At 42.9% G+C, this 18,360-nt stretch overlaps 1 protein-coding gene across 3 annotated transcripts in view; it reads right to left on the bottom strand.

The window, feature by feature from the left end:
* The window catches only part of FHOD3 (formin homology 2 domain containing 3), a gene marked incomplete at both ends in the record, with an annotated part of 399,092 nt that extends 380,988 nt beyond the window's left edge, over positions 1 to 18,104 (bottom strand). For all 3 annotated transcript variants that reach the window (XM_082304478.1, XM_082304477.1, XM_082304476.1), the window contains one exon: positions 17,940 to 18,104. In XM_082304478.1, the coding sequence (XP_082160604.1) occupies positions 17,940 to 18,104 (165 nt within the window). The remainder of the gene's footprint in view (positions 1 to 17,939) is intronic.
* Positions 18,105 to 18,360: the final 256 nt, after the last annotated feature.

Below are 18,360 nucleotides of genomic sequence, written 5' to 3' on the forward strand. Positions count from 1 at the left end.
CAATGCTGGTTTCCCTGTCTGTAGTAGACCAGGGGAACAAAAATCCTCCTACAGGTAGTGTTTGCGATCTTGGCCACCACAGGCACTGGATCCTAAGTTTCAGGGCCTTGCCTGGTCTCTGCCTGCCTCCCTCCTCCTACCCCTTTGCTACACTCAACCTGGAAAGACAGCCTGTGACCACAGGCCCCCAAAATGCCAGAAAAGCGGAGGTTAGTGGGTCCTGGCACAGACAAGCCCTGTCCCAAAAGCCACCTTCACATCTTCAGTCTCACCACAGGCTGCCTGGGCAGAGGCCGGAGCAGCAACCACCTGAACCTCTGTCAGGCGACGATCCAACTGTGAGCGAGAAACAGTACCAGGCTATAAAGGCACAGCTGGCTGCCCTCCTCCGGAGAGCTGTCAGCAAGGGGAAGGAGACAGCCCACAGGGCAAGGGTGTAAGGCCACATCAATCTAGATAACACATACATTTTTGTTTGGGTGGTTTTTGACTCATTTGCATTTTAGCAGACTCACTTCATTAGCTTGAGTTTTGGTTTCACACCTGATGTGGTCCCCAGCGATCTCCTGTCAGTTCTTCCAAGAGAGGTGGTCAGAGGCCAGCCTGTGCCACAGCCAGTGAGACCTGCGGCTCCTCTGGAGAACTCAAGCAATAGTGGATTAAACATTTCAGCCGTTGGGCATATACAGTAACTTTTTTATCCCAACAGTACTGGGATGATCTAGATTTTAAATATATTTGTGCACCTTAATGACCCTGTGAGGAGTGAGGGGAGCAGGGTTCCCTGCTAAGCAAAGGCAACCTCGTCCAAGCAAGGGTGACAGAAACAGCTCTCAGTCACTCAGTTTGGTGAGACACCCAACCAGAAAACTGGATCTATAAAACAACAACAAAGCTTACATAGCTTTAGGGCACAGAAGGTCACGTTGCAGAAAGGCACATAAGAGCACCTCAGCATATAAGTGAAAACATAACACATCAGGGGCTGACCCAGGAGTCCCTCCCTCCCTCCCACCACAGCCTGGGCTGGAGTTCACCATTAGGCAACACAAGTCCACTTGAGAACAGTGGTACATTTAGCACAAAATATTCAAGACAGTCTTTTCCCCAGTCATAGACCTTTTTGGTACGCTATGATCATCTTCCAAAGAGCGGAATCAAGTCACGCAGTGATTTCCACCCCTGAAGGGTCAGCCCTGATCGCCAAACAACGGTGTCACAGTAACAAGCTGCCCCCCCTGTGGCTGGAAAAGACAGCATGGGTGCCGAAACCTCAACAGGATGCTAAGAGAAAGGAATCTTATTCCTTACTGTCTATGGTTAAACTCGTGCTGAGAGTACTTTTGATTTACAAAGCACTCTGCTGAGGTACCCTTAAACATGTCAAGCTTCACACAGCCCTGTAATCTCTGGTAACAGTTTGCTTGCTTGCAAACATAAGACAACATAAAAAAATGCAACAAATTCCATGCAAAGCCTGTACCAGTTGCTGGCTGACTGTTAAACAAGCTTAAATGATGGCTCATGACAAAACAGCCATTCCAATATCAAGTAGGGTGGGGTTTTTTTTTGGAAGGAGAAAAAGCAGAAGAACTATCAAGTTCAACAGACAAGTACAAACCAGAAGCTGTTTAGTCTTACATTATGAAGACTGAATAATTTGACAGCATGATCAAAGTACTAACGAAGCAGTAGCAGACAACAGAAGTATATAATCACAAGAAAAAGCAGGATAAAGGACAGATATCAGCTGTGCTCAAAAGGCACTAAGTGTCTGTTCAATAATCAAATAATATCTATAATATGTGTGAAAGTACCACCTTAGTTTTGGATAATAAAACAATTACTGTAATTTACACAAGGATGGTGTTACCACAGAAACTTATGCTTAAGCCACTGCTTCACTATAAAGATCTCCTGGAAAAATAACATTCGAAAGTCCAGCCAAGCTGCACGTTAAGGCCATACTCATGGCACACTAGTCCACTGCATCTACTTCAGATGACTCCAACCTGCAAGGAAAATGCCTCCTCTTACCCATATCTAGAAAACCTCAGTGGCGACGGCTAAGCAACTAGGAAAATGGCTTCCAAGTAGCAGTCATCCATCACCATGCTACGGAGATACACAGAAGAATACTAAAATCACTTATTGTAAGGTGTGGTCTGGAGTCAAAGTATTAGCCAGCACTGTGTCATCAAGAGCATGGAGATAATATCCTCACCTCCGACAACCGTCCCATTACAATCTGGTAAGTAAGACTAAAACTAACTAAAATATATTTGCATTGAGAGCACCTTACACATCAAGAGAGTCTCTCACTACATATGCCAACATGGTGCGTTCCTTCAACAACAAGTATTTTTGCAAGCAAATCTCTTCCCATCATTCATTTTCTACGGTCTCTCTCAAAAACTGAGGGTGGCTCAAAAAATCTTGTTCCCAAATCAGATGTTAAGATTAATGCGATATTTTTATTTAGGTTCCCATTTATGTGTTCCTTCTTTACTTTCTTCCCATTTAAATGACTTAAATCGCTATAGCAAAAATTTGTAGTTTTTTTTAAACTGAGTTCCTACTCATTAATACGATTCCAAATAGCACTAGTGTTCTAACAGGAAACACAACAGTTAAAAGGCTCCTAAATTCATTAAAAAAGCACATCCCAAAGGCAAGTCTCATTAACACCTTCCCTGTGTGAACTATATAATTCAACATGCCAAAACTAGGGTGACTGCAGCCTGTGTCATATTGTCAAACATTACCATTGTCCTGTAAATTGCATTTCTATTTTTAATAGAAACGTGGAATGATCCACTCACATGTAACAGTGACAGCACTCTCCTGAGAGGTGAGAAATGGAGATACAGGTTCCTTCAGGCAAAGGAAGAGACTGAACGTTCCAAATCAACTGCTTAAGCAGGTATTGTCATCGCTATCTATGACAAATTCTGTAAAACCTTTAATCCAAAAACTTTTCCAACAAATGTTCAACTAACTGCTTTCAAATATGAGGTTTACACTTGAGAAAAAAATAGTCCATCTCGATACAGTTTTATTGCACTAACTGGGCATTTTTACTACATTGAACTAGTATATTAAAACTATAACTTAAATGTTTCACCTAAGATACATTAAAAACACAGTTTTCCTGACAACAAATTTAGACACATGCTGCTATGACATTGATGAGACTGAGACACAAGTATTTTTTCTCCAGACCAATAAAGTAGCTGGATACCAATTAATTTGTGAAATGAGTTGTGAAAGTTTTCTTGGGGGCTGGCTCAGGTATAACACCTTTTTCAAGGAAGCTGGAAAGACTTAATATTTTTTGTTCCAAGCAATAGACATACTTCTTTAACCTTATTTTCACTTACAGAAGCTTGAAGAATTTAAAGACAGCAAAATAATTCCCCTGCCCCCAAATCATAAAATAACAGAGTAAGCACAAACCTATTTTCTCCTGGAGAAGAACAAAACAAGGTGTGAATAAAAGTTTGCTCATCAGCTTAGTACTTTGTTTTGCTTTGCACAGCTTTAGGAGACTATGTTAAGGGCACAATACAGCACCCAAAGGAGAACTGCATAAACAAAACATTAACTCTAAAATCTGCCAGCAGCAACATTGGTATTTAAGCTTCACGCCAATTTTGCCATTAGGATGCATTCCGCTGAAGAGCTTCTCCTGGAATCCCAGGCGCCGCTCTCCTCCGCCCACCCACCCGCTCCTGCGCCCAAAGAGCTGATGGCCCACGCTCCAAAACCTCTCATGCTTCTGGGAAGAAGGAATGGCTATTGTCCAAGAGTTGATACAGGAAAGAGAATATTTATTTTGCATTCCCTGTTCTGCCACAAATGTATGTGTGCATCCAAGGGCAAGGTAGGTTTTGTCTGTATTACAAGGACTTTGTTTGTTTTTTCCTTTTGCACTAGTGTACTAGCTCTACCAGTTCTATCCATCTGTGTATAAGGGCTCCAAAGCTTTAACTCTCCTCAACCTCAAACAGAAGCTCTTCACTCAGTGACCTCAGAAAATTACAAGTCAAATTTATGCTACCCAGTGCAAGCGTCTCTGCAACTAACAGTACATTTCCCAACTGTAACCGAGTAATGTGGGCATGAGTACACAAGGCTTTCAATATTAGGTTTTAATTCACAGCTTAAATATAATTTCATTCCTAGCTTATCTTTTTGTTAGCAGTGCAGGCTACAGCAGCACCCTTTTCATAGGCGTCCCTTCAGAAATTGCTTCTGAGAATCAAGAAATTACAATACTACTATTTCCAGGTTTTAAATAAGCACTTTTCTTGAAAAGCTACAGCCTCTCTCCGGGCTAGTTTTCTTCCACCTTTACCTGCAGCGGGAGAAAGGAGCATGCCCTGGTTACTTGAGACAGTTGTCTCACACGCAATACCAATCACCATGGTTTCATCCATCAAGAGTAACGAAGTAGTTATCATCAATGGCAAAAATCTGTCTCCTTGAGGAGGCTGACTCACAGTGACCCGCAAACCACCATCACTCGTAAACTGAGCTTGTGCCTCCAGCTACAGAGTGCAGGCTGCAATACTGAAAAACAGCAAGGGGAAGGGATAGGAAGAATGAGAGGTGGCACAAAGATTGCTTCACTACATGCGCCTTTCTAATTGCCCAAATACGAGGATGTGTTTGTATAAACATTCCGTGGCTGCGGATTTGCACTCACCTCCCTTCTCCACAACAAAAACAAACTGAACACAGTAATTAGCTTCAATAGCATCTGATTAAGGAAATAGGTTTTTCTGTTTCTATTAGTAGCTCGTAAAGGTGGACACTAATACGAGCGCCACTCAGGTCCTTGCCCAGTGGTGACAGCTTTACAATGAAGCCAAAATAGGTTCCACTGCAACAGCAAATAAAAGAGTCGAATTCCCTGGCAGGACGGGCACAAGGTCACAGAACTATGCTCTCACAGGCTATGGTAAGAACACTCATGCCACATCACTCGTATACTTCCCCAAGCAGCTAATTACAATTTCTCACAACAAATTCTATCAATATTTAACAGAGATATCCAAAAATAAACAGGGGTTTCAGTCTGCTAGAACAGATTCTCGTGCAAAATGTCTTGACATAACACCTATTCTCAAAGTTACAACTGACAAAGTACAGCCTACAAGAGATACTAAATTTGGCTAACAACCTGCTTATGATTGTATTCCTGTTTCTGGGCCAGGAAAACTTTATAGACTTTTTTTTTTCTCCTCCTTCTTCTCATGTACAATCACCCTAACTCCAGCCTTTGGTTCTCTTAGGAATCTGCCTTCAGAAAGAACTCAAACCATACAAATTATTAGTAGCTACATGGAAATGCAGCATGAGATCAGTCACTTTTATTTTAAACCGTCAAACAGCCAGCCTGTTAAAAAGCAACAGGCAGGCATGACTTCAATGTTAACCTCCCGTGACTCACCTACAGAACACACTTCAGTCTTGACTCAACTTATTTAGAAGAAATAGACAAATAACCAACATGATAAAGCAAAGGTAGGTACAACATTGCTTTGATTGCATCTACATATATACACAATCGCCCAAGAAAGTAATCTTCTTACAGTAATTGTTTGTAGTTTATTTTCCCTTCCCCGATTTTATCACCTAAATACAGAGTCTGAGTACTTGGCGGCCTGCATCCCATGCCGGTTCCTTCAGAAGAACTCACTAAGGAAAAAGTTTTTCTCATTTGAATATTTCTTCAAACTATATTTTATGAGTTGGTGCTTAATTATCTCAGAGATTTAGATTACTGTTTTTATTTCAAGAAATCTAATTTGGTGGATGAAGAACACGAGAGTATAATTTTAATCAATCTGTCTTGAGACTTCTTAAAATAACACTAGCTGATGACTACTCGTGAGATAGCAAGCTATTCCCCCCTCGTCAGCTGCATATATCTTTCTTAAATATTTGCTGGAATATCAGTGACAAACCATAACAACATAAAGGAAGTAAATATAGCTCAACTTACACTTCACTGAAAAATATTTCTAATCTCCTTTTTGTCACTCAAATCACACCTAGCCATAATGATTTCCAAATGCTATGGTCTATTACCAGTGGCTTTCCCACAGAAGCAACATTAATCTAAAGAATGGTTTTAAGGCAAGAGCATTCTTTCAGCAGCCTACCAGAACTACTGAAGAATTTAATACAGTAGGTCACTTATTGAAGGTGTAACCATACTAGCCAACTTCATCAGCTAGGAAAAATACCTTGTTCAACTATAAAATCCTAGAAGTCGCTGGACAGCATTCTACCTATTGCCTTTGTCAACTTTTAATTATGTCATATTACCAACAAACTGCCAAAGCAAAGCGCAGCTGATAGCATACAGCATGTCTGAGTAAAGCCTATTTTTAGCCTGCAATTCAATCAGCGCTCTTACAACATGTAGGATTAAAGCCCAAGGCAGCCACATTGCTGTATATAGGCCAATGCAATTACATGTTGAAACATGTTGAGAGAACGTGATGGTGAACTGGAGTCAGCATTGGGAGGAGCAGCGCTAGGCAGACAGTTGCTCTGTGCTAGCCGATGTCTTCATTGGCAGAGCATACACTCACATCTCGCCTGTCTTGATTAATAGTCCACAAAGGAAAACATTAAAACAAATGACAGTTTTACTCCAATTCATTTCAATATGATTTAGTGCTCATGAAGGACAACATTTTGGCAATGCTGAAAATCAATATCCTTTTTACCTTCATTAACAGCTGTTCAGATGACTTAGCTTTGTCAACGCTAAAGCAGCCCACTTCAAGCCTGTCCTGAAAATACTGCCAATGAGGAGACAACTCCGTCCTTACCCTGCATGCTCCTGAACTTCTGTGCTGAGGTAGCAGTTACAGGACCTATTCTGAATCAGCATTTGCAAGGATGCTTTTAAATATCTTTCGTGACACTGAAAAAAATAAAGATATCTTAAAATTTCTTTTCTTCAAGCCAAGAAGTTTCTATACATTCAAGTGTTAACTCTTAATTAAACATGTTAAGCTCTTGCTGTCTTTTTAATCTTCAAGAGTCACATTTTCAGGCTTTTCCCCTGCAACCATACAGACTTTTTTTAAAAAATGAAAAACACTGATCTTTCTGTGTAACAGACAGCTTCAGACTTAGGACCTACAGGACCCAATGTTTTGAGACTATCAAAACAAAAAAAAAGTGACACCACAATGCAATCACTTACCCTCTAGGATATAGCTAAATGATCTATCAAACAGTAATGACTTTCATACACTAAAACTGAAGCTGAATTCTAATCAATGATGTGAGGAAGCGTAAGGCTGTGTTTCATTACCAGTTTCCCAGGACCATTGATTTTTTTTGATAGAGCTTCTGAAAACTAGCCTAAGCAATATTATCTTCCTCTTCATCTTTGTACAGATGAACATTAGGAGATGTTTCATTCAGACCCCTTGACAAGAAAAAGACTACAAGGAACACATACATGATCTGAAAACTTTCAGGCTCAACACACATATAAATTAAGGTACATCTAATTAGCAAAGAAAGAATACCTGTATCTTGAGATAATTCTCTCCATTGTGGCAAGCTTCCAGATTTCAAACTTACTACAGGTGGTTGTTTCTCCAAAGTTTTTGAGTGCTGATCACTTCTCTTCAAGTGAAATAAAAGCACCAGAAAAACTGAACTCTGAGAATCTGACTGGTAAGTCCAGAAACTCAAAGATACGGGCATACTCTAGGCTTAGCATGAATTCACATTCATAACTATGATGGCTTTTTTCATCCATATTTCAAAACCAAGCAAAAAAAAGTCCACCAAGAAGACAGGAAACCTCAAAGCATAATTAAGTAGCATCTGAATTGAGAAACACAGACCGAGTCTCAGAAACTATACTCCTTTACTTTCTAAAGGATCAGGGTTTTCTTCCACCATTTCCCCCCACAACATTCAACTTCATCAGAAAAATGGTTCATTTTCCTTCTTAAGCCACAGCTCAATCTAGAAGAAGCTTAACTACAGTAACATACACATGAGGCAGAATAACATCCAGCAAAACCACCACACAGTAGCTGAAACAACACTGCAGACAAGTTAACTTTTTAATTAGGCCAAAAAAAGCAACAACTGAACTCAGCATCTAAACAAGAACACATTACCATCTACAAGGCAAGTGTAACAAACCTAAATGCACTACTTCCAACAATTCAAGCTCACTGCTGCTCAAAAAATGTGGAAAGGGGACATAACCAAGCAAGCATAACAAGGAGTACTACAATATAAAATGAAGGCTGCATAAGACAAGAAGTGCGTGCTTGGGTCACAGGCAAACAACAGTGGATACTAAATCCAGAAGAACTGCACTTCCTTCTGCCTTGTACAGCCACAAGACAAAAACATTTCACATATTATAATCAAACCAGAACAAAAAATTCACAGTAAAATGAGAGTCCTTCAACTGTGACCAGCAATGATCACTGCAATACATTAATCATTTAGAATACTAACACAGGTGAAATCAGTCACATCTGTCTGAAGTAAGATACCATGTGTTACTTATACCCTGCTTTTCCACTTGCGAATAAAGCCTGCCTACCTTACTTGCAGTCACTACAGAGTTACAGGCCTTCTGCATTTATTAGAGAAGCTTGACTCAACTGGTAGCATGATACAGAGTACTTAAAAGAAAGAATAATGAAAACAAGGAAGAAACACATGTAGAGAGTGAAAGCACAAGTAGTGTAATTTGCCCATGCAGTACCTTTTCTTCCCCAGGTGCACAGTTTCTCAAAAAACACCCATTTTCAAATCACACTACAGGTTCCTATAAAGATGCCTAAAGGAAGGAGTTAGACAAAACATGCCTCATGAGGGAAGCTTTTGAAATTCAGAAGGCACTAGCCTTAGAACCAACACCCTTTCATAACCAGAAAACAGGTGAGTGCAGCTCACCTCCTCTCCTTGGCACTCACCACTGTCAGACTTCTCAGTCCTGGCACCCTTTTGAAAGTGACTGAGTTTAAAAAAACAAACAAACAAACAAACAAAAAAACAAAAACAAAAAAAAACCCACAAAACACATCAAAACACCACACCAAAACACATCAAAACACAAAGAAAATACCACAAATTCACTTACTGTTGATAGGCAATGGTCAGGCACTGAGGTCCTCACTGCCTGTGAGACAGGGCAGCACAGATGAACCTTACAGTTCCAGGAATCTCCCCTTTCTTCCCAGGGTCACAGGAAATGGCACCATTTTCTTTCTCCCCCTTGTTGCTCATTTCCTCTTCTTGTCTGGCTGCTCATCGCCTTTAATTGCTCAGGCCCTGCGGGACTGCTACACTTCTCAGGTGCAAAGAATAAAGCTCAACAGGTGTCCTTAATTCTCTGCCTGGCAAACCTGGGACAGTCTCCCCAACCAGAGACACCAAGACCTCCCATAAGGAGGGCAGAGGACTCCAGATTTTTACAAGCCAACTCCCTCACAATGCTAGAGATGAAGAGGAAAAAAAAAAACCCACCCTTTGTGTGTGGAGCCAAAGGTCACGTTCCAGGGACAGCTGCTGGAGTATGGTAACAAACAGAGGGTAGATTTTTTGATTTCTCCACTTCCCGTAAAATTCCAAGTGATTCAGAGTAGCAAAAGTCTATTTATGTCTACCCCACAGCTAGAGCGGGGTCATCACTGGTGCTTTGGAGAAAATTCAGAACTTCTGTTCCACCCTGACAAAAACCAGGCACAAGTCCCCATTTGGCATTTCACTAGCACAGATGAGATTCCTACTGGTGTCCTGATTGCATGCCCTGCTGTTATGCTCTTTCCTTGCAAACTCTGCTCTAAAATAGCCTCTCAGTAATGTAGTAAGAAAACAGACAGGACATGCTTTTTCAGCTAGCCTTTCCCTGCATAGGACCCTTGGATGAGCAAACCAACTGGCACAGCTATGGCCTCCTTTGCCAGCCCCCAAATCATGCCAGGTGGTTCACAACGAGCATGCTGAGCAGCCCCACCAGAGAGGGCCCAGGAGCTCCATCTTCTTGCTGATAACAGAGCCATCAGGAAAAGCTAGACACAAAATCCTCAGGCAGCTCACCACCAGCTGAAGCAGCTACTTTACCTCTGAAGCTGTTACATGTGACTGCAATAGTATGTTAACAATTCTAAAGGAAATACTTATTTGCTCAATTTCACATACAAAAGTTGAAGGACTCATTAGTAAATCTGAGGCAACTAGCTTCAAAGAACAGCACTGAAATGTCTTGTGTTTTTATTTTTTAATCAATATCAATGTTACTTACAATTATCTTTTTAACTAGCATAGTCTGCAGTTTCTAAAAGCAGAAGATAGCGCAGAAACTAAGATGAAGGAATAACTTTCTTTCTTTCCTAAATAGGGAAACACAAGCTATCTGTAAGTACATTTTATTCCAATATAATCATGCATGCTATGTACAAGAGGAAAATTGTATTGCTTTATCTGTATCAAAGTTAAAGCAATACAACTGGTTTACCTACACAAAGCACAAGATACAGCTTACTATTTTTGTGGCTGACAACCATAAAGCTTCAAACAATGCACACCCCTCCACTACTGCATGTAATCACACATACCTGACTTGACTTTGTATTACAACTTGTTTGTTTATGCAGCTTTTTCTCATCTTCCTGATATCAAGAGTTTAACTGCTAGTAAACACAAGGCAACAGTGTCCAAGTCTCTTTTTTCCAAGTATATACACTTTGCCTTAAAAACCACTCTAGAACTATGACTAAAAGGAGATGAAGCTGCTTTTCCAGTCACCCCACTCTTTGCTATTCAGCCTACTGAGCACTACCATGTAAAATGACAACTGATATGACCAAAGATTATTATTAATGTGTTGCCCTTGTTTAGCAATAGTGACTAGGCATCCAGGATCAAAATTAGCAATTTTCCACGACTTTTTAATTCAAATAAATATCCTACTCACAAAGTGGATAGAAAGTCAGTTTAGAAGTATGACTACTAAAGTCAAGTAGTCATAAGTAGTCATACTGAAAGTAAAGGAAAACGTAAATACTTTTTCCTTCTTTTTTTTTTTTTTTTTTTTTTAAAGCATTCTTAAAATGCTGGGAATGACAGAATTACTTCTTTTTAAGTGTTTGGAATTGGAAACTGCAATGCATTTTTTAATATATATGTGTTAAGCTGATGACATGTGGGAAGTGAGCTTTCAAGTCTCACTCACCTTTACTTCAATAGTTTCATATGGCAGATGGTTGCAGATGTTTCTAGGTAGCTGGGCCTCCTAGGGAGCTCACGGCTACTTTTGTCCCAACTTGTTCCTCTGCTAAAAATATGTAACAACATTCCTTGCTGTCTTATTAGTAACTGTAATACAATATAGAGTTAATATTAATATAATGCAATCCAGGTGGTATGGAAAGTGATGACAGAGGTGTAGTAGCTGGCACTTTTTTTCCTCTGAGCCGGTAATGAAGTAATATCTTAGCACACGGGTACAGCCTACTTAAGCACTGTTTACCAAAGAAGGTGTATAGCCCCAGCCCAGACCACTCGGGGTCACCGAAAAATACATGACACTTTGAAAGAGTACAGGTACCAACCTGTCCTGGCTGAATTCTGGTCAGAGAAGTAGACTGTAAAACCGAGTAGCGTTATCATAGGTGATAATGTGATGGATGGGTGACTTACAGCCCAACTGCCTTGCATACAGTTGCACACGGGTTGTAATACTCATCCTCACAACGCAGTGTGTGAGATCAGACAGAAAGAAAATGGAGTCTCATTTAGACCCTACTTACTGGCGAGGTAGGATGGCTGTGCAAGCACTGGAAAGAGAAAACTCTTCCTGAAAGTTTTTAGAACTTTTGTTCGTATTTGAGACAACACGGGAAGAAGAGGAGATTGCAACATGCAGTCGTTCCACGTCTTTCTCTGACCATTCCTCCAACACAGATACGGACTTAAGTCATCTTAAGTCTCTTGCTAACTGAAGCCATTAGCAATCTTCATACAACAACTCTGGAAGAATTTGGAAGAAGGGAGGTATCTACAACTGATTTTGAAAGAAAACATCAAAATTTGTAACTGTAAGTACAAGTCTCAGGTATGACAACAGCAAGGTCTAATTTCTTCCTATTCACCTCCTTTGTTTGATTACAAACCTCCAGTAAATGCATGGCGATGCAAGTTTCCAGAGGCTGCATCTGACCAATCTGTGATTTCAAAATTTAGCGGTACCCTGAGAACTACCAGCACACTCACTCCCATCATTCTTGACACTAAGCTCTACAAAGACTTTTGAGCTATGAGCAGCCAGACCGAGAGACTTGCAAGAGAGAAGTGTCACATTCAGGAATTAGATCTCTGGCATAGGTCTCCTCCCCTGCTTTTACAATACGTTTTTTAAGCCTAGATCAAACAACTGAACTGAACTCTAACTTGCCCGAACTATAACTTGTCAGAAGAACCTTGCAAGAACTTCAAAGACCTCTTAGGTTAAACTGCCAGAGATAAAGCCCAGCATTTGACAGTTAGTTTGTGTCGGCTGTATGGGTACCTCTGCTCCTTTCAAGGCCCACACTGCAAAAGACAGCAAGCTGCTGGAGACTGGGCAGCTCTTCACAGTTGTGCTTTTGGGCAGGTGTTTATACTCCCCCAGAAGAGTGTGTTTCACACAGGACTCTGATGCAGCTTGTGCTTTCAAGTCAGAAAACAGAGCTGGATCCTACCTCCTCTGCCCTCATAAATGCTTCCCTAAAAAATTCAAGCACACACGACCACTACAGGGTCAATCTCCTGAAGCACGGGATTTTGTCAGCTCCAGAAATACTTGGCTAGATCCAGAACACTTTGGAAACCTGTTGGAAATAATCATTGTGTTAAATCCCCTCGTCTCTCGAAGGATGAGAAAGGGCTGATGTCCACCTGCCTCAGGAAGAATATGGAAGACCTAGGCAACTTGACAGCCCTCAACTAAAATATTCCCCAGTCCTCAGCAGCAACACTTGCAGAAGATATCAGCCAGTTTCCTCTGCCCGTGGGTTCATTTTCCCTGGGACAAAGACAATATTCCAGTTTCCGTCTTCTATTCTTCAGCTCCCATGAAGAGCATAACGACCAACCCAAAAATGCTCTCTTCAGAGAACAGCTGCTCCATTTACCGCTGCCTCCAGCAGGATCAGGATCCAAACCATCCCCTCTTCTCCCACTTCTGCCTAGCCTCTGTGCACCAAGGTATTTGTTAATGCCACTGTGCTTCAAGGAAACCCAGGGAAAAGGAGCCAGTTGGTAGGTTTTCTGCTCTCAGAAAACCTGAGGTTGATGCCAGAATACAGCCTGGCACTGAGTTCAATGCCAGAGCTGAGCTCCATGCCAGGACACAACCCGGTGGAACAGCCCCTGCTATCAGTTTACATCACACCATGCCCCAGAGTCAGCCCCGGCTTTAATCTAGGGCTAAATCACAGCAGCTGAAGATGGAAATCTGGATGGTTTCTTTATGAATGAAACTCCTGAATCCCTCTAGTGCTCATTGGATTTATTTGCTTACACCACTGTTTTTTGAAAGACACTGTTCCTAATAACAAATTCTTGGAAGAGATTTAAACACAGAAGTTGCCTCCAGTTTTCTCAGAGGGAACAGGAGGTCAAAACCACTATCCTTATAGCACTATATCTCCCCTTTCCACCATGACCACCAGTACAGCATATGCGCTGTGAGATTATTTTGCTTTTTCATTATTACACCAAGTATTTCAATTACATTTTCTAGATACATTAGACAGTCTGATTTCCTATATTATTGTAAACATGTATTTCTTACAGACCTGCCCCAACACAGAACAGTACTGTGGGATGTGAAAACAGAGTATGGCAACATAGTCAGCATGCTGTAATTATATGAATAAGGCATAATGAAAATCTCTAAAAAAAGCACACCACTTGACATAGGCCATGTATATCCACTCTCCTGAACGACCCTGTGTCAGCAACTCATAAGTATCAAGTAACTCAAAGCAATTCAAAACCAACAAACCCAAAGTACCAAATTAGATTCAAAGCCCATTATTGGCACTGGGCCTGAGCCACAAATTTAGATCCAGTTCTGAATTTTCCCAAGGTTCACAGAAATGGGCAAAAAGGGACATCTGAATTCAGAGTCCAGACTAGATTCAGTTCTTGTTCATACAACAGACAGTAAGAGACACCTAAAATCCTCAGAAACAAAGCTGTAAAAGCCAAATCCAAAATGGCACCTTGGGCAGTCAAATCAATATAAGCAACCCACAAAATTTGTGTGACGTGGCTTAGTTACTCAGCAAGAATTTGTAGATGTGGCTAAAAATACCACAGCAGAATTTGTGGTACTTCATTGCATCGGCAACTAAGATGGTGTGTCACCGTCTAGCACCAAGGCACCTGAAACCATGGGGGATACCTAAGGCAAGGGTTCCTGACGGCAGTGCCCTGCCCCATGGGGTTCAGTTCGGCACATGAGCACTGGGCTTGCCTGCCGCACACACAAGGCAAAACTGAGTGCAGCCCAGGGTACAGCAAGCTGCTTCATCCAGAGGTACGGCTGTAGGGAAAGGTGTGCGCACAGAGAGAAGCGGGGGGGGGGAAAAAGGTGAGGGAGGAGGTTACAATTAGGCACCTAATTCCAAGTGAAAGAATGATTGCAGGCACCCTTCTTCTCAGTTTTCCCTGTCAACCGGTTTAGGTGCTCCACTTCATCCAGATACTTGATGCATTCAGGGCAGTAAAGGCCATCCTAGACAGCGTTCATAGAACTCAGTCACTTAACTTCACTGCGCTCCTCCACAAGGATCTAAAACCATTGCCACTCAGAAGACACTTCATAGATCTAGACTTCAACCCAGACTCCAGTATACTTGTAAGTTTAAAGAGAAGAAGTAGTAAAACCAACATATGAAATCAACAGTTGTACTTCCAAAGAACTGGACTAAAGAAATGTTGCCCTTTGGAGTCAAACTGTAACATTTGATGACTACAAAAAAGCTACTAACGACATACTATGACCGGTCAGAATGTCAAAGCATTTTTCATTTGAGTTTTAAATGGTTTTCTTAATAATTGTTTATAATATTTAACTTACAATGACTTGCAATATACAAGTTATTTTATTAACTACAAAAATACTGTCGTCACTACAAATTTCAACTCAGCAATGGCGAAATCTGACACCCACTGAAGTGAGCTGGATTCCCGCTACTGACTTCATTCTCTCAAGTACATCCCCCAGCAGTACATTGTCTACGAGGAGATGTACAAACCAGCTGGTGATTTGAAAGCAGCAAGTTGGCACCTCTGTTCAGAGAATAAGTGAATATTCATCCAAGTCAAAAGATAGTAACTTAAAAACTGATGAAAGAAACTAGTGTTGATCATTCCAACTCGCTGGCAAAAAGGTCAACAGTTTCTAAGATTTCAGCAATGATTTAGACATCAGCATTACTATGTATTTGAGCTATAAATGCCTAAGTCTGTTTCAAGATACTCTATTCTAGTCACCATCAAGATACTAAATGGACCATCAATCCATTAATTCACTAATTTTCAAAGTAATTAATCAGTCAAGCCTCAAATGCGTCAACGTGAACTGACACCTGAATTTCAACCTATGCTCTGGTTTGACAGCTGCATTCCTCCAGAACCACAGAGTTTGTCCTGATCTCTGGGAGAAATGGAGCAAAATCCTTCTTGCTCAACTAATGTGGTGATCTTCTAGAGACCAGGTGAATACAGTCTTGAGGAAAAGCTGCAGAAAGAATATTCCCACCTCCAAAAAAGAAAATGGAAAGCCTGTCCATAAAAGCAACACAGATCAGTTGGTTCTAAAAAAATCACACACAGAAAGCTGTCATGCCAAACACAGAAAGGTTGAGCTAACTGCAAGTGCACACAAAGAACTAACCTTTCAGCATAACTATTAAAGGTAAACAAGTCTAATCAACCCTTTTTTTTTTTTTTCCTTCTTTGTAGAAGCTAAGAGAAGGCCAAGAGACATAATTAAGGCACTCTAGAAACAGGCCCTGGTTCTGCAAACACAAAAGTAACTGTAACCATGTAAGCAGATTTCAAGGAGCCTGCCCACATCATTACAATAGCAGAAACAAAATGTTTGCAAGAGTGAGAACCTCAGATTAACAAGTCACCAGACCAGGACTTGCCTTTAGCAGAGTAGCTATCTTTCAATAGCTGGGTTTAGAGCATCTCTAGAGACTTAGGCCATCTTTCATCCAAAGTCTGCAAGTCCAGTTTCCAAACATTAACTAAACTTGAGAAACACGCTGTACGCTGAAATACAGGGCAGGAGTTAAACGTATAGAAGTGGTCATGGGTTTTGGGTGGTTCCTAAGACAGTAAACTGGGGGGAGGGAATGGGGGGGGTGGTTAGTATAGGGTTACAAAAAAAATGCCAGGACAGTATTCAAAGCAAAGTAAAAGCAAAGCACAACACAGTGGAATAACCTTGAAAATGAGGTTGAATTAACTGTATATCCAGATTTTAAACTATCTTTTTATTTACTTCATTAGGTGTCGGAATCTGTCCTGCCCTTCTTTTAATTAGCTCTGACTCCAAAAAAAGCCTCCCTTGAAAACAATGGGACCAGCCTCTGAATTGGGGATGACTGAGCACATGAAAACAGAATTGACCCAGCGCACCAAGAGCTTCCAAAGGTTTTGTGCGTCAGGCAGAGCTCTGTTCGCTGGATGCTGTATCCTTGGCAACTATTATGCGAGAAACCGTTCTACAAATACAAAACTTCTGTCTGCTCCAAGAGCTTTTCTCTGAAATACTTTTATGGGGTTTTGGATATCCTTAAATCTAAGGGCACACACAGCCCTTTGTCGTCTTCCCACAAGCTCCCAAGAGCAAGATATAATACAGCAAGTGATGTTAAGAGAGTCTTTTCCTCCCACTTCCATCGGCCAGCAAATAAAAGTTCTACAACTTTTACTTTGTTTTCTTCTGTGAAGAAACAAGAAGTGGGCATTTTTCCTTTTTTCTTTGGTGCACTCTGCAGAACTAACATGCAGATACAAGATAATAATGAAAGGACATTATGATGATGTCAATCAATGGCATTGCTTTGAAAACTGAAAATTCAAGGATCATGCCCGGGTGCCTGACTTCAAGGGCAGAACTACAGATGCCAGCATACGTATTAGAAGAAGTATGCAAGAAGAGATAGGTAAGATTTGACAAGGGCCATGGCAGTAACACGCTGCAGCTCTTCGCAAGAGGGACTAGTAGTACCAATTGTTTCAAGGGCAGCAGACACGCAGCTATTTTTACCAAAGCCCTTGCTGTAACTGCCTCGCTCATTAAACCGTGCCACAGCAAAGCTCGGATCCTGCCTGCGCGACCGTGCTCCTCGCAGCTCGGCTGTCCTTAAACAACACGGTATTCCTCAATACCCCCAGATGCCCAGCAGTCACTAGCAAAGGACAGGCATGTAGTATCTGATACCCAACTAGGGCTTTGGTTTGGTGGGTTCGGGTTTTTTTTTTTTTTTTGCTCCTGAGGACAACGTGCAGCAGCTACAGCGAGAGCAGAGGCGGTGGCTGCCCTGGAAGGCGCCTGGGAACGCACGAGAGCGGCGGGGGAGCCCCTCCGGCGCCCCCCCGGGCTTCTCCCCGGGACTGAAGGAGATGCGTGCGCTGCCGGGGCGAGGGGCAGGGAGCCGGCGGGGCAGGGAGCCGGCGCCCCCGGCGCTGCGGGGCAGCCCCTCCGCCGGGCGCCCTCCCCGCGCAGCCCCGCCGGGCGCGGAGCCCCGGCTGCCGCCCCGCAGGGGCCCCCCCGCCGCCTTTCGGCCCGTCTGCCCCGCCGCCGGGCTCCCGCGGGGAGGCCGCCGCCCTCCGCCCGGTGCCCCCACACCGCCGCCCTCCCCCAGTACCTTCTGCGGGGCGCGGAGGAGGCGGTGCACCCCGGCCAGCTGGGTGGCGAGCGGGATGTCCTCCCGGAAGGTGTACAGCGGCGGCCGGGTGGGCTCGGGGAAGTTGGTGCTGTTGAAGGGGTCGGTGTCATCCAGCAGCTGCACCCGGCACACCAGCGTGGCCATGGCGCATCCATCCACCGCCGCGGCCGGGCGCGGCGGGGGCGCGGGCGGCGGAGCGGGCACCCCCGAGTCACCGGCACCGAGGCGCTGCGTGCGTGCCCGCCGCCGGCTGGGAGCGGCGCTCCCCTCCCGGCCGCAGCCCCCCCGGCGCAGGCTGGCCGGCCGGCCGGCAGCCTCCCGGCTCCCCGAGCGAGCGCCGGCCGCCTCACAGCCGCCGCGCCTCGGGGAGGCGGCCCATGGCCCCTTCCCCGCCGGGATC

The sequence above is a fragment of the Platalea leucorodia genome (assembly GCF_965183815.1).
Source record: "Platalea leucorodia genome assembly, chromosome: 1".
Classification (NCBI taxonomy): domain Eukaryota; kingdom Metazoa; phylum Chordata; class Aves; order Pelecaniformes; family Threskiornithidae; genus Platalea; species Platalea leucorodia.